The 12,733-nt window shown below is 46.7% G+C and overlaps 1 protein-coding gene across 6 annotated transcripts in view; it reads left to right on the top strand.

The window, feature by feature from the left end:
* STON2 (stonin 2) overlaps positions 1–12,733 on the top strand; it is a 159,280-nt gene that overhangs the window by 135,051 nt on the left and 11,496 nt on the right. For all 6 annotated transcript variants that reach the window (XM_043472696.1, XM_043472700.1, XM_043472694.1 and 3 more), the window contains one exon: positions 6,700–8,538. In XM_043472696.1, the coding sequence (XP_043328631.1) occupies positions 6,700–8,538 (1,839 nt within the window). The remainder of the gene's footprint in view (positions 1–6,699; positions 8,539–12,733) is intronic.

The following is a 12,733-nucleotide window of genomic DNA, read 5'->3' as shown; positions in this document are numbered from 1 at the left end:
AGTGTCAGCCTTCTCAGCAAAATGAAGGAGTCAGGTTTTCTTATTTCTAAAATCTCTTCAGGTCAGAAAATTCTGTGTTCCTCTTCTCGCTAGAATTGATGCTTTTGAACTCTGGTGCTGGAGAAGACTCTTGAGAGTCCCTTGGACGAGAGGAAAATAAAACCAGTCAATCCTAAAGGAAATCAACCCCGAATACTATTGGAAGGACTGATGCTGAAGCTGAAGCTCCAATACTTTGGGCACCTGATGCAAACAGCTGACTCATTGGAAAAGACTCTGATCCTGGGAAATATTGAAGACAGAAGGAGAAGAGGGTGACAGAGGATGAGATGGTTGGATGGCATTACCAATTTAATGGACATGAACTTGGGCAAACTCTGGGAGATGGTGAGGGACAGTGAGGCCTGGCATGCCACCGTCCATGGCATTGCAAAGAGTCAGACACGACTTGGTGACTGAACACACACACAGATATTTAGGTGCCCACTGTTCATCCGAGGCTAGTCTTGCAGTATATGCTCTTGTGCAACAGTGACTGTTACTGCAATAATCTACTTGTTTTTGCCACTGCTCATAAATTCCAAGGAACAGCTCTCAGTAAGTGTTTTGCACTTGTCATTGCATTTAATAAACTAGGTTAACAAATGGGGGAGGAAGATGGCAAATCTCATCTGCTCTTTTCAAAAATATCATAGAATCTTACGTTTTCTCCCCCACAGAGCTTACTTTTTCTGCAGTTTGGTGGTTTTGATTGCCATTGTAATCAATTAATTTAATCTTAAAATCCATTGTGGTCTAACATCAAAAGGGCCCACAATTTCTTTTTAGTTTACATCAGTCAAGGCACTAAGGAAGCTCTTCAGTTCACTTCAGTTCAGTCGCTCAGTCGTGTCCAACTCTTTGTGACCCCATGGACTGCAGCACACCAGCCCTCCCTGTCCATCACCAACTCCTGGAGTTTACTCAAACTCATGTCCGTTGAGTCAGTGATGCCATCCAACCCTCTCATCCTCTGTTGTCCCCTTCTCCTCCTGCCTTCAATTTTCCCCAGCATCAGGATCTTTTCCAGTAAGTCAGTTCTTCACATCAGGTGGCCAATGTATTGGAGTTTCAGCTTCAGCATCAGTCCTTCCAATGAATATTCAGGACTGATCTCCTTTAGGATGGACTGGTTGGATCTCCTTGCAGTCTAAGGGACTCTCAAGAGTCTTCTCCAACACCACAGTTCAAAAGCATCAATTCTTCGGCACTCAGTTTTCTTTATAGTCCAACTCTCACATCCATACATGGCTACTGGAAAGGTACTGGAAATTCTCCCTGCAGTGTAGAATGAAAACCTAACCCTCATCCATGGTTTTTATTTAGCAGCAGCCTAAGTCACAACACCCCTGGAGAAGGCAATGGTAACCCACTCCAGTATTCTTGCCTGGAAAATCCCCACGGACAGAGGAGCCTGGCAAGTTACAGTCCATGGGGTTGCAAGAGTCGGACATGACTTGGTAACTAAACCACCACCACTAACTCATAATACTAAAAGTAATTTGGAGGTAGTGAGTGGAAGAGAGAGTAAGTAAAGTGAAGTTGGATTTTTGGTTATATTTTAATAAGTCAGTAAAACAGAATTGTGGATGATAATGTTGTTCTGAAAATAATTCATTTTGCTGGTTTCTTAGTGGAGAAATTTGCCAGACTTTCCCCTCCCCTTATTGTTTCCAATACCAGCCACACTAGTCACACCTGTCTTAGGAGACATCTAACTGCTGCTTTATCAACACAGACTACAGCAAAGCTCTTGGTTTTCTTTCTCTAAGGTTAGTTAGTGGGAGGCATAAAGATACATTTTGACCTTTTAGTATTTCTTTATTTTGTAAGCAACACAGCATTTTTGAAGGAAGGAAAGACTACAGATTTAGAATTTCAAAAATCACCTCTTACCCCACATATTTGTTTTCACATCAAAAAGCTTTTTAATATGTTTATACACTTTATATCATGAGTATATATCATTCTAGCAGCAGCAACAACAGTAGGTATAGCAGCCAACATCTAATGAACATTTAATGTTTGCCAAACACAATTCTAACATCTGGATTAATTTTTCTGAGCAACCCTGTTAGGGAGGACTTAATATTTTCCTAGTTTCATTAATGGGAAAGCTAAGACACTGAAGTTAAAACAACTTGCCCGAAGTCATACAGCTAATAAGCTGCAGATATGGAATTGAAACCCAGGCAGTCTGACTCCACATTGTGGGCTCTTGTTATTTACTCAATAATATAGATATCATGATCAGCTTCCATGTGCATTAACATCATCAACAGCATCATCATGACTGATGCATGGGCTTCCAGTTTGAGGATATAACAATTGATATAACCAGTCTCCTATTAGTGGATATTTAGAAAGTGAGAGTGTTAGTTACTTATTCATGTCCAACTCTTTGTGACCCCATGGACTGTAACCTGCCAGGCTTCTCTGTCCATGGGATTCTCCAGGCAAGAATACTAGAGTGGGTAGCTGTTCCCTTCTCCAGGGGATCTTCCCGACCCAGGGATAGAACTTGGTGTTAAAGGGGAGAATTTTTAAAGCAGGATTTGGCAGTCCTTAGGTTCGCCTCATGGGAAATAGATGGGGAGACAGTGGAAACAGTGTCAGGCTTTATTTTTTGGGGCTCCAAAATCACTGTAGATGGTGACTGCAGCCATGAAATTAAAAGACGCTTACTCCTTAGAAGGAAAGTTATGACCAACCTAGATAGCATATTAAAAAACAGAGACATTACTTTGCCAACAAAAGTCCATCTAGTCAAGGCTATGGTTTTCCCAGTGGTCATGTATGGACGTGAGAGTTGAACTGTGAAGAAAGCTGAGTGCCGAAGAATTGATGCTTTTGAACTGTGGTGTTGGAGAAGACTCTTGGGAGTCCCTTGGACTGCAAGGAGATCCAACCAGCCCATCCTAAAGGAGATAAGTCCTGGGTGTTCATTGGAAGGACTGATGCTGAAGCTGAAACTCCAATACTTTGGCCACCTGATACGAAGAGTTGACTCATTGGAAAAGACCCTGAAGCTGGGAGGGATTGGGGGCAGGAGGAGAAGGGGACGACAGACGATGAGATGGTTGGATGGTATCACCGACTCGATGGGCATGAGTTTGAGTAAACTCCGGGAGTTTGTGATGGACAGGGAGGCCTGGCGTGCTGTGATTCATGGGGTTGCAAACAGTCAGACATGACTGAGTGACTGAACTGAACTGTACTGAACTGTAAGTTCGCCTCAAGAAATGCTTTATTTTCAGGTGAAAATATGAACCACTGTGACCCTCTGTGAACTATGAACCAATTTTGTTTTTCATCCAGAAAAGTGCTTTTATTATTTTTTTCCTTATAAATGATTTTGTAGAAAACCAAATTCTCATTTTCAGAAATTTGACCTATTATATTACTACCATCCCCAAAGATGGATTTTTAAAACAGTTTGCAGTCATGGAAGATGAAGATGCCAAAGAAGAGGTAGTTTTTTTTTTTTTTTTTTTTTTTTTTAAGAGGTAGCTTTGTAACAATCTTTTGATACTATTTAATGAATATAGAATCTCTAGAAATTGATCTAATTTAAAAAATTTGCCTCCAAATTTGGAGATGTGTGTGTGTTAGCTGCTCAGTTATGTCTGACTCTCTGCGACCCCGTGGACTATAGCCCACCAGGCTCCTCTGTCCATGAAATTCTCCAGGCAAGAATACTGGAGTGGTTGCCATTTCCTTCTCCAGGGGATCTTCCCAACTCAGGGATTAAACGTGGGTCTCCCTCATTGTCGGCAAATTCTTTACCGTCTGAGCCACCAGAGAAGCCCCCAAATTTATTAAGTCTAATGCTTCAAAACTGTCTAGGACTTCGTGTGATTTCAAGTAACTTGGCTTAAAATTCTAAGACTTACTGTAAGAAAATTAAATTATCTTCAGTGGAGACAAAGGCCTCCCCCCCCAATGCTTCAAAACTGTCTAGGACTTCGTGTGATTTCAAGTAACTTGGCTTAAAATTCTAAGACTTACTGTAAGAAAATTAAATTATCTTCAGTGGAGACAAAGGCCTCCCCCCCCAATGCTTCAAAACTGTCTAGGACTTCGTGTGATTTCAAGTAACTTGGCTTAAAATTCTAAGACTTACTGTAAGAAAATTAAATTATCTTCAGTGGAGACAAAGGCCTCCCCCCCCACACCCTTTTTTTTTTTTTTTTTTCCAGTTTGGGAGAGGATGGAAAGTGCTATTTTGGGGACAAAATTCCCAACAGAAGAAAATCCTTTGGCAGCAAGAATAAACAGCTTTGGCAGAATCCACCCTCCAAGCAAAAAGGACTTAGGGTACATGTGAAGCTTGGGAGTAGTCCTGAGCTCCAAGGCAGAAAGGATGTCCCTGGTACAAGGGGTGAGTCAGCACCAGGCTGTGAGTGGAAATACTGTCCACAAACTGCTCCATAGAGCTGCTTCATTAGAAAGTGATACATTTTGTGATACATCCCGTTCCCTAGGGAGGTTCAGTTACTGTGTCAAGGAAGTGATTATATTTTACTCAGGGCTACATTGTTCCCTTTAGCCTTCATTACAACCACCACAACAGTGATAATAATGTTATCAAACAGTAGTAGTAGTAGTAAAATATGCCCTACAAACCTCGATTGTTTTCTGATTCCTTTCCCTTCATTTTCCAGAAAATAAATCACTTCTACATCTACAAAAGTAGATTAATGATTCATTTGAAGGAGAGTCTCCTCTTTAATTTTAAAACGCTTTGAAATTCTTTTGTGATGCTGTGCATGTAGAAAATACTTTTTGCTCATTTTATTTCTGGGGTGAGTGTGGGTATGTATGTGTGTGTGTGCATGTATTCAGCTTACATTTTCAAACTGATGCCTTCAGTAGAGGTAATCACTTTGTTTGAATAAATATACGTTGAAAGATGGATGACAGGTAGCCCTCCCATCCACGTGTAATTATGTGTTTAATTATGTGTCACACTGCTGATTTGGTGTGGCTGGGTATGATATTCATGAAGATTTAGCAGGATGGTAAGAAAACTCAACCGTTTGAATATTCATTTCTCTTTGTGTCCAAATGTCTGGAGGTGGAAACAGTGGGTGGAATGGAGATCCCGATACACATTTCTACAGAGTCAGCGAGAACACAACTGCTCCAAAGCAGAGTTTCTTTTCTCAACTCATTCAGTTAACAACCCTTTACTGAATATTGGCTCTATGCCAGACACTGATTTGTTTTCTGGGACATTCCTTCATCAGAATCCACTCCTGGCTTTATAAAGGCCCCTCACCCTCCCCCACCCCCCCCCCTTCCCACAACCACAGCAGACTCACAGGGTCTTTACTGAAAAGGTTTGGAATTTTCCTGCCTTGAAACTCAACTTTGCAGCTCCTTCCTTGAAGGCCCTGCAAGAGTGGAGTTTTATTTATAATAATCTTTTTTTTTCTTTATAAAATAAACGCTAAGATGGAAAAATATTTTAGAGAAAAAAGAAGAGATTAATATCAGGAGCATTTTCTTATGTTTCTCCTGACTTGTAAACATTTTACGGCTGCATGTTATTCCACAGTGTGCCTCAGTTTCCTAACATTCACCCCAAACTTAGTTCGCAATTTGGATTCATTTCCTTAGGGTAAGATTACTAAGTCATTGTAAGACGCTTAATACAAACTGCCAAACCATTTTCAAAGAATTTATAGCAACTTATAGTCCCACTGAGGATCTATTTACTGTTCATATTATAGCACCCTTACCCTCATCAAATACCAAAACTTGGAAAATCTTCACTTTCTTTTGGGGGATTTAATTTTCATTTTTCTTATTACTAGTGAAACTGAACATTTCCCACCTGGTTATTAGACATTTTTGCTTTTTCTTTCCTGGGTTGTCTATCTGTCCTCTGCCTGTATGTCAAGTTTTTATAGTTTTCTTATTCACTTGCATATGAAACTTATTTCATATTAAGAATGTTAGCATTTTGTCTTTAGTATTTATTGATCACATTTGGGTAAAAATTCCTCCAATTACATTATTTACAGTCACATCATCACTTAGAGTATATGGCTTGTTTTGTTCAATGTGATCAGCTTTATATCATTTTATGTAAAAGGTGGTTTTGATGTTTAAAAATTAAAAATACATACATTAGAGTCAAAAAGGAGAAAAAAGAAACCTATTCCAGAAACTTCTATAAAATAAAGTAGAATGTATAAGAGTTAAATCATGATGGACCTGGGTTCTATCAGTGCTTCTGTATTGACGTTTGCATTCTTACTGCATTTAATGTATGGCCCTCTGGTGGGCTTCCGTGGTGGCTCAGATGATAAAAAATCCGCCTGCAATGTGGGAGACCTGGGTTCAATCCCTGGGTTGGGAAGGCCCCCTGGAGCAGGGAAGGGCTACCCACTCCAGTACTCTGGCCTGGAGAATCCCACGGACTCTATAGTCCACGGCGTCGCAGAGAGTCAGACACGACTGAGCGACTTCTGCTTTCTCTGGTGTGCTTACTACGAAACTATAGGAGCTGTGTCAGACTAAACACTCGCGACAGGTAATGAACCGCTTTGGAATTTACTGGATTCCAGATAAAATTCTGGCAAAACTCCCTCATCCCCATACTCCTAGAGGCCCTGAGCAGCAGTCCCTCACGTGTTCTCCTTTTCCTTTCAGACAATTCCTCCTCTCTGCAGGAGGATGAAGAGGTAGAGATGGAGGCCATCAGCTGGCAGGCCGGCAGCCCGGCCGTGAACGGACACCCCGCCACACCAGTGACCTCTGCGCGTTTCCCCAGCTGGGTCACTTTTGATGACAATGAAGTCAGCGGCCCTTTGTCCCCCATCACGTCTCCCCTGAAGCCAGAAACACCGCCTCTTGCCTCTGTGACCCCAGATGGACCTTACAACTCAGCAGGGTCATTTAAGAAGCGGGAGCGGCCCAAGAGCACTTTGATGAACTTCTCCAAAGTTCAGAAGCTAGACGTGTCCTCCGTGAGCCATCCGCCTGCCGTGCCCGAGGCTCCGCCTTGGAGGGCCACCAATCCTTTTCTGAATGAGACCCTGCAGGATGTACAGCCGTCCCCCATCAACCCTTTCCGGGCTTTCTTTGAGGAGCAGGAGAGGCAAGCCCAGAACAGTTCTGTGGCCGGTACCCCAGGCAGGAGCCAGAGGGATTCCCTCATTGTCGTCTACCGGGACGCCATCAGTTTTGATGACTCAAGCCGCAACCAGTCACGCTCGGATGCTGTGGAAAAACTCAAGCGGCTCCGAATCGAGGATTCCGACCACGTGGGGAGTGCGACGCTCCCTGATGATGACCCGACCGCCTGGACTGAACTGGATGAGGACCCAGCCGGCTCCGAGCAGTCCCCGCCCAGAGACGGGTGGCCCATGATGCTTAGGATCCCCGAGAAGAAGAACATCATGTCCTCCAGGCACTGGGGACCCATCTACGTCAAACTGACAGCCGGTGGTTACCTGCAGCTCTATTATGAGCAGGGCCTGGAGAGGCCATTCCGTGAGTTCAAGCTGGAGATGTGCCATGAGATTTCCGAGCCCCGGCTCCAAAACTACGACGAGAACGGGAGGATCCACAGCTTGCGGATAGACCGCGTCACCTACAAGGAGAAGAAGAAGTACCAGCCTAAGCCCGCCGTGGCCCACTCGGCCGAGAGGGAGCAAGTCATCAAGCTGGGCACCACCAACTACGAGGACTTCCTGAGCTTCATCCGGGCGGTTCAGGACCGCCTCATGGAGCTGCCCGTGTTGTCCATGGAGCTGAGCACGGTCGGCCTGAACTACTTGGAAGAGGAGATGACGGTGGACGTCCAGGACGAGTTCTCTGGCCTGGTGAGCAAGGGGGACAACCAGATCCTCCAGCACCGCGTCCTGACACGGGTCCACGTGCTGAGCTTCCTCTCGGGCCTGGCCGAGTGCCGGCTGGGTCTCAACGACGTCCTGGTCAAAGGGAACGAGGTGGTGTCCCGCCAGGACATTGTGCCCACCACCACCACCAAGTGGATCCGGCTCCACGAGTGCCGCTTTCACGGCTGCGTGGATGAGGACGTGTTCCGCAGCTCGCGCGTCATCCTCTTCAACCCTCTGGACGCCTGCCGCTTCGAGCTCATGCGGTTCCGGACGGTGTTCGCCGAGAAGACCCTGCCCTTCACGCTCAGGACGGCGGCGAGCATCCACGGGGCGGAGGTGGAGGTGCAGAGCTGGCTGAGGATGTCGGCGGGCTTCTCCTCCAACTGGGACCCCCTCACCCAGGTTCCCTGCGAGAATGTGATGGTCCGCTACCCCGTGCCCAGCGAGTGGGTGAAAAACTTCCGCAGGGAAAGCGTCCTGGGGGAGAAGTCTCTGAAAGCCAAAGTGAACCGGGGGGCAAGTTTTGGCTCAGCCAGCATCTCCGGCTCTGAGCCGGTCATGAGAGTCACCCTGGGGACTGCCAAGTACGAGCATGCCTTCAATGCCATCGTGTGGAGGATAAACCGACTGCCTGACAAAAACTCAGGTAGGCAGGGCTCCGTCCTCTGTGAGAGCCGCCGCACTGGGGTGGTGGGGGAAAGAGCTGGGGTCCAAGTGCTGCTTTCTCTTCCGCTGTGAAGTGCTGGTTTTGTGCTATGTGAGGGGAACGGTGATGGGGAGGGACAGGGAATGGACGGCCGGAAAGCACAAGTGACCTGAGCGAGGTTAAGTCACAAACCTGCATGACCCAGGTCCCTCCATCTTTTGATTCCCCTACCTTCTTCACACTTCTTTCGTGAAATGATGCGTCATTTTTCTCAGCAGCTGAGTCGTGTCCAGCTCTTTGCCATCCCTTGGGCTGCTGCACGCCAGGTCTCCCTGCCCGAGTGCTCCCCCGGCGGGAGTTGGATTGATGATTCCTGCAACCCTGTGCAAAGCCTGTCAATCATAACGTCCCAAGCTTAGAGCTGGGATTTGGGCATGGGGAAGGGGCCTCCCGGGGCTTCCCCGGTGGCTCAGATGGTAAAGAAGTCCGCCTGCAATGCCGGAGACCCGGGTTCAATCCCTGGGTGGGGAAGATCCCCTGGAGAGGGGAATGGCAACCCACTCCAGGATTCTTGCCTGGGAGCTCCATGGACAGAAAAGCCTGGCAGACAGTCCATGGCGTCGCAAAGAATTGTCCACGACTGAGCGACTCTGAGAGAGAGAGAGAAGGGGCCTCTGGTCAGACTGCAGACAGCCAGGACATGAAGGTCCAGAAGGACTGGAATGCTCCCTGACAGAAGGTAAGGGAAGGAGTGTTTGCTCAAAGGAGACAGCTCACCAGCCCTTGCTGGCCTGCGCGCAGTGAGCAGGGTGCTTGTCTGCTCGAGTGGGCCCGAAGGCAACGGCTTTCCTCTTGGGTCTGGTGAGATTTGGTGGAATGACAAAACTGGGGAGTGATCAAACCAGCTCTAATAGTTTTATTTCTTAGAGTAAGTCTAGGTGATTCCAATGGCAGGCAATAAGCCCATGGTCCTTTAAACCACTTCTCGTTTGTAATAAACAAAAGTGGGCATTTTGGCCAACAACAACAACAACAACAAATGTATGGAAAAACTGTTGGTTGAACTTTCCCTTCTGCAGATATTCTTTATTCCATCTTCCCTGTTAAATCCTAACAACATAATTAGAGTCTTCATTTCCTGTTCGGAGTGCGGAGGGGCTGTGTTTCACCCTAGATGCAATACGACATGAAGCCAAGAGGCAATACGATCTGGTCAGCTCCCCCGGCGGGCCAGGCGGTAGACACACACCAGGGCTTTCTGTGTCCGACGCTGGGTGTAGCGGCGCAGACTGAAGACACAATTGGGCTTCTGTGTTTGAGGCTGGACCGGCCACCCTGTTTCTCAATGGACACGATTTTTAAAGCCTTGCTCTCAGTGCCTGCTTATTCACTTCTCTGAGGCCAGCACGTTATCACCTGGCTGATGGCACCAGGATTTTTGTCTTGGCCCATCTGAATTGATGGCAGGGAGAAGAGGCCCTTGCCTCTCCTGTGGCACGGATGCCCCCTGACAACAGAACCGAGGTCACAGGGGGAAAATCACTGTTTAGCCTGCTGGAGGCATGACAGAAAAAACAGGGCCTCCAGTTTGTGTTTACTGGGATTTTCAGCTCTGCAATTTACTAAGCATGGATTCAGATCACTTCCTTATGGAATAACTGGATTTTCAAGCTGGGAGGGACCTGTGGGATGACTTTAGGCAAACCTCTTCCTTCCACAGACGAGAAAATGAAGGACCAGGAGTGACATGACCCATCACATCCAGGGTCTTTTTTCATTCTCGATACCACCGCTGCCTCTCGGTTCGTCATACAAAACAGACATAGACTTGAAGTAACTTCCATTATGAGCACAGAGATTTGCAGTTTCCTCACATACCTGCTTTGCTTCAAAGTTCTTCTCTCAAATATGGAAAGGTACCACGTGAGGGGCTTTATAAGCCGTAAAGACTGAGACTGGCTTCTTTCAGCAAAAAGAGAGAAACTGTGGGGAAGATATGGGTGGTCTCGGAGAACTAGAGGAACAAGCAGGCTTCCGGAAGGATAATCCTGGATATCAGGAGCTGTGGGAGGCTGCAGCATTGGGACAGACCCCCGCGAGCCGTTTCGGGCCACTTCCCAAGGCTCGAAGGGCGTGACTGACATGACCACCAGGATGACACGCCGTGGGCTGCTGCTGCTGCAGCTGACGTCGCTTCAGTCATGTCCGACTCTGTGCGACCCTATGGACGGCAGCCCACCAGGCTCCTCTGTCCACGGAATTATAGGCAAGAATTCTAGCATTCTAGGCGAGAATACTGGAGTGGGTTGCCATTTCCTTCTCCCGAGATGCAGTGCTGGGGAAGAGTTATTTCTCAGAGAGAGAAGAAAAAAAAAAAGATTGTTACCAGATTAAAAAGGGAGAAGATACAGGATAGGGAATAAATAGTCCTCAGCAACAGCAACTATTAATGCTTCCCAGGCGGGAAGTATTCAGCAGGCTCAAGGCCAGGGAAGTGCAGCCTATGTATCACATAGGTAATTTCCAGGTTTAGTGGCACCTTACTTGTGAATGATTGTTAAAATACAGGACACTGCAAGAATATCTGGGGATGTTTCTCACTTAAACCGACCCCCCACCCACTCCTCAATTACTGATTTGCTGTCATGGTTGTTTGTTTTTAGAAGTAAAATCCCACCCCCCACCCAGAGAACTTCTTATTCTGCTTCTGGCCAATGGTATATTTCTGTATCGGTTCAGGACATTGATAGCACCCATTTCTGGCAACTGGAAATGTACAGGATCTGAATTCCTGGCAGACTGCAGGGTCTTACCGTTGCTGATATTCTGTGTTCTGAGCCCCTTGCCTTCCCCATCCAGGGCTCACTCCATCCATGAACCCAGAGAGCTGGTGATGGATTATCTATTAGTAACTATCGCCTTTCTGAGCTCTTCTGTCTCAGTCTAGGGATAGCTTTGGGAAGGTGTCTTTATTAGGCTATTTGTCAGAATCTTCACGTCTCTGCAGTGGAAGAGGACTGAACCTCTGCCCATGTATCCCACTTGCGTTGGCCCTGCAACCCTGGCTCCCGGAGGCGGGATGGTCAGACTGAGAGGCAGCAACGGCCAGGCTGGCATCCTGGGCCTTGCCAGCACCCCAAGCTTGCAGTCACAGCAGGGCCATCCCAACAAGCCTGCAAAAGGTAACAAGCCCTCCACTGGATTCCTACATGGCTCCCGCCAGCAGGGCCCATCCATGTTCTCCCTCTCACCCTAATCTCCAGGGTGTTCCTGATTCCTGGAAGGCACTGGAACAAGTTCTGTGCTTTCCCAGGCTGGCTGCCTGGGAACAGAACATTCTATCTTGCACAGGTAGCTTTCTTTGCTGGAATTCCAGTTCTCGTTAGATCAGGTAAAGAGGAAACAATTCCAGGAGGGTTCCCCTTCCATGAAAAATAGCAGTCTGAATTTTAATGTTAAATTTTCTCAACATCATTAAGATGACACAATGTGTAAGTTAATTAGTTCATTGCTGTGAAACTATACTAGCTTTCAAAATTGCACTTCCCTATCTGTTGGGCTTCCCAGGTGGATCAGTGGTAAAGAATCCACCTGCCAATGCAGGAGATGCAAGAGATGCAGGTTCGATCCCTGGGTCGGGAAGATCCCCTGGAGTAAGAAATGGCAACCTACTCCAGAGAAAATGAAAGTGTGAGTAACTCAGTCGTGTCTGATTCTTTGCGACCCCATGGACTATAGCTTGCCAGGCTCCTCTGTCCATGTGATTCTCCAGGCAAGGATACTGGAGTGGGTTGCCATTCCCTTCTCTGGGGATCTTCCAAATGCAGAGTTCGAACCCAGGTCTCCTGCATTGTAGGCAAAAGATTCTTTACTGGCTGAGCCACCAGAGAAACCCACCCGTTCCAGTATTTTTGCCTAAAAAATTGCCTGGACAGAGGAGCCTGGTGGGCTGCAGACAGAGGAGTCTGCTGGTCAGAGTCAGACACAGCTGAGCCCACAGCACATCTGTCCATGAGCCCCATTGGTTGACGCCAGAACTCAAGAAAGATTGTTGTTCTCATAGAATTTGTGGTGAATACTCTTTGGTTGGGGTGAGAAGAGGAGGGTCAGTTTTGTGGAAAGTTATGGTTTTCAGTGTTCCAGCAATATGTAAATAAGGGTAATGAGAGAAAACTGTCATTGAGGTTGCTATTGA

This window comes from Cervus canadensis, chromosome 6 (assembly GCF_019320065.1).
Source record: "Cervus canadensis isolate Bull #8, Minnesota chromosome 6, ASM1932006v1, whole genome shotgun sequence".
NCBI classification, from domain to species: Eukaryota; Metazoa; Chordata; class Mammalia; order Artiodactyla; family Cervidae; genus Cervus; species Cervus canadensis.
Note: the sequence above shows the minus strand (reverse complement) of the source record. Positions and strands in the feature narration are given on the sequence as shown.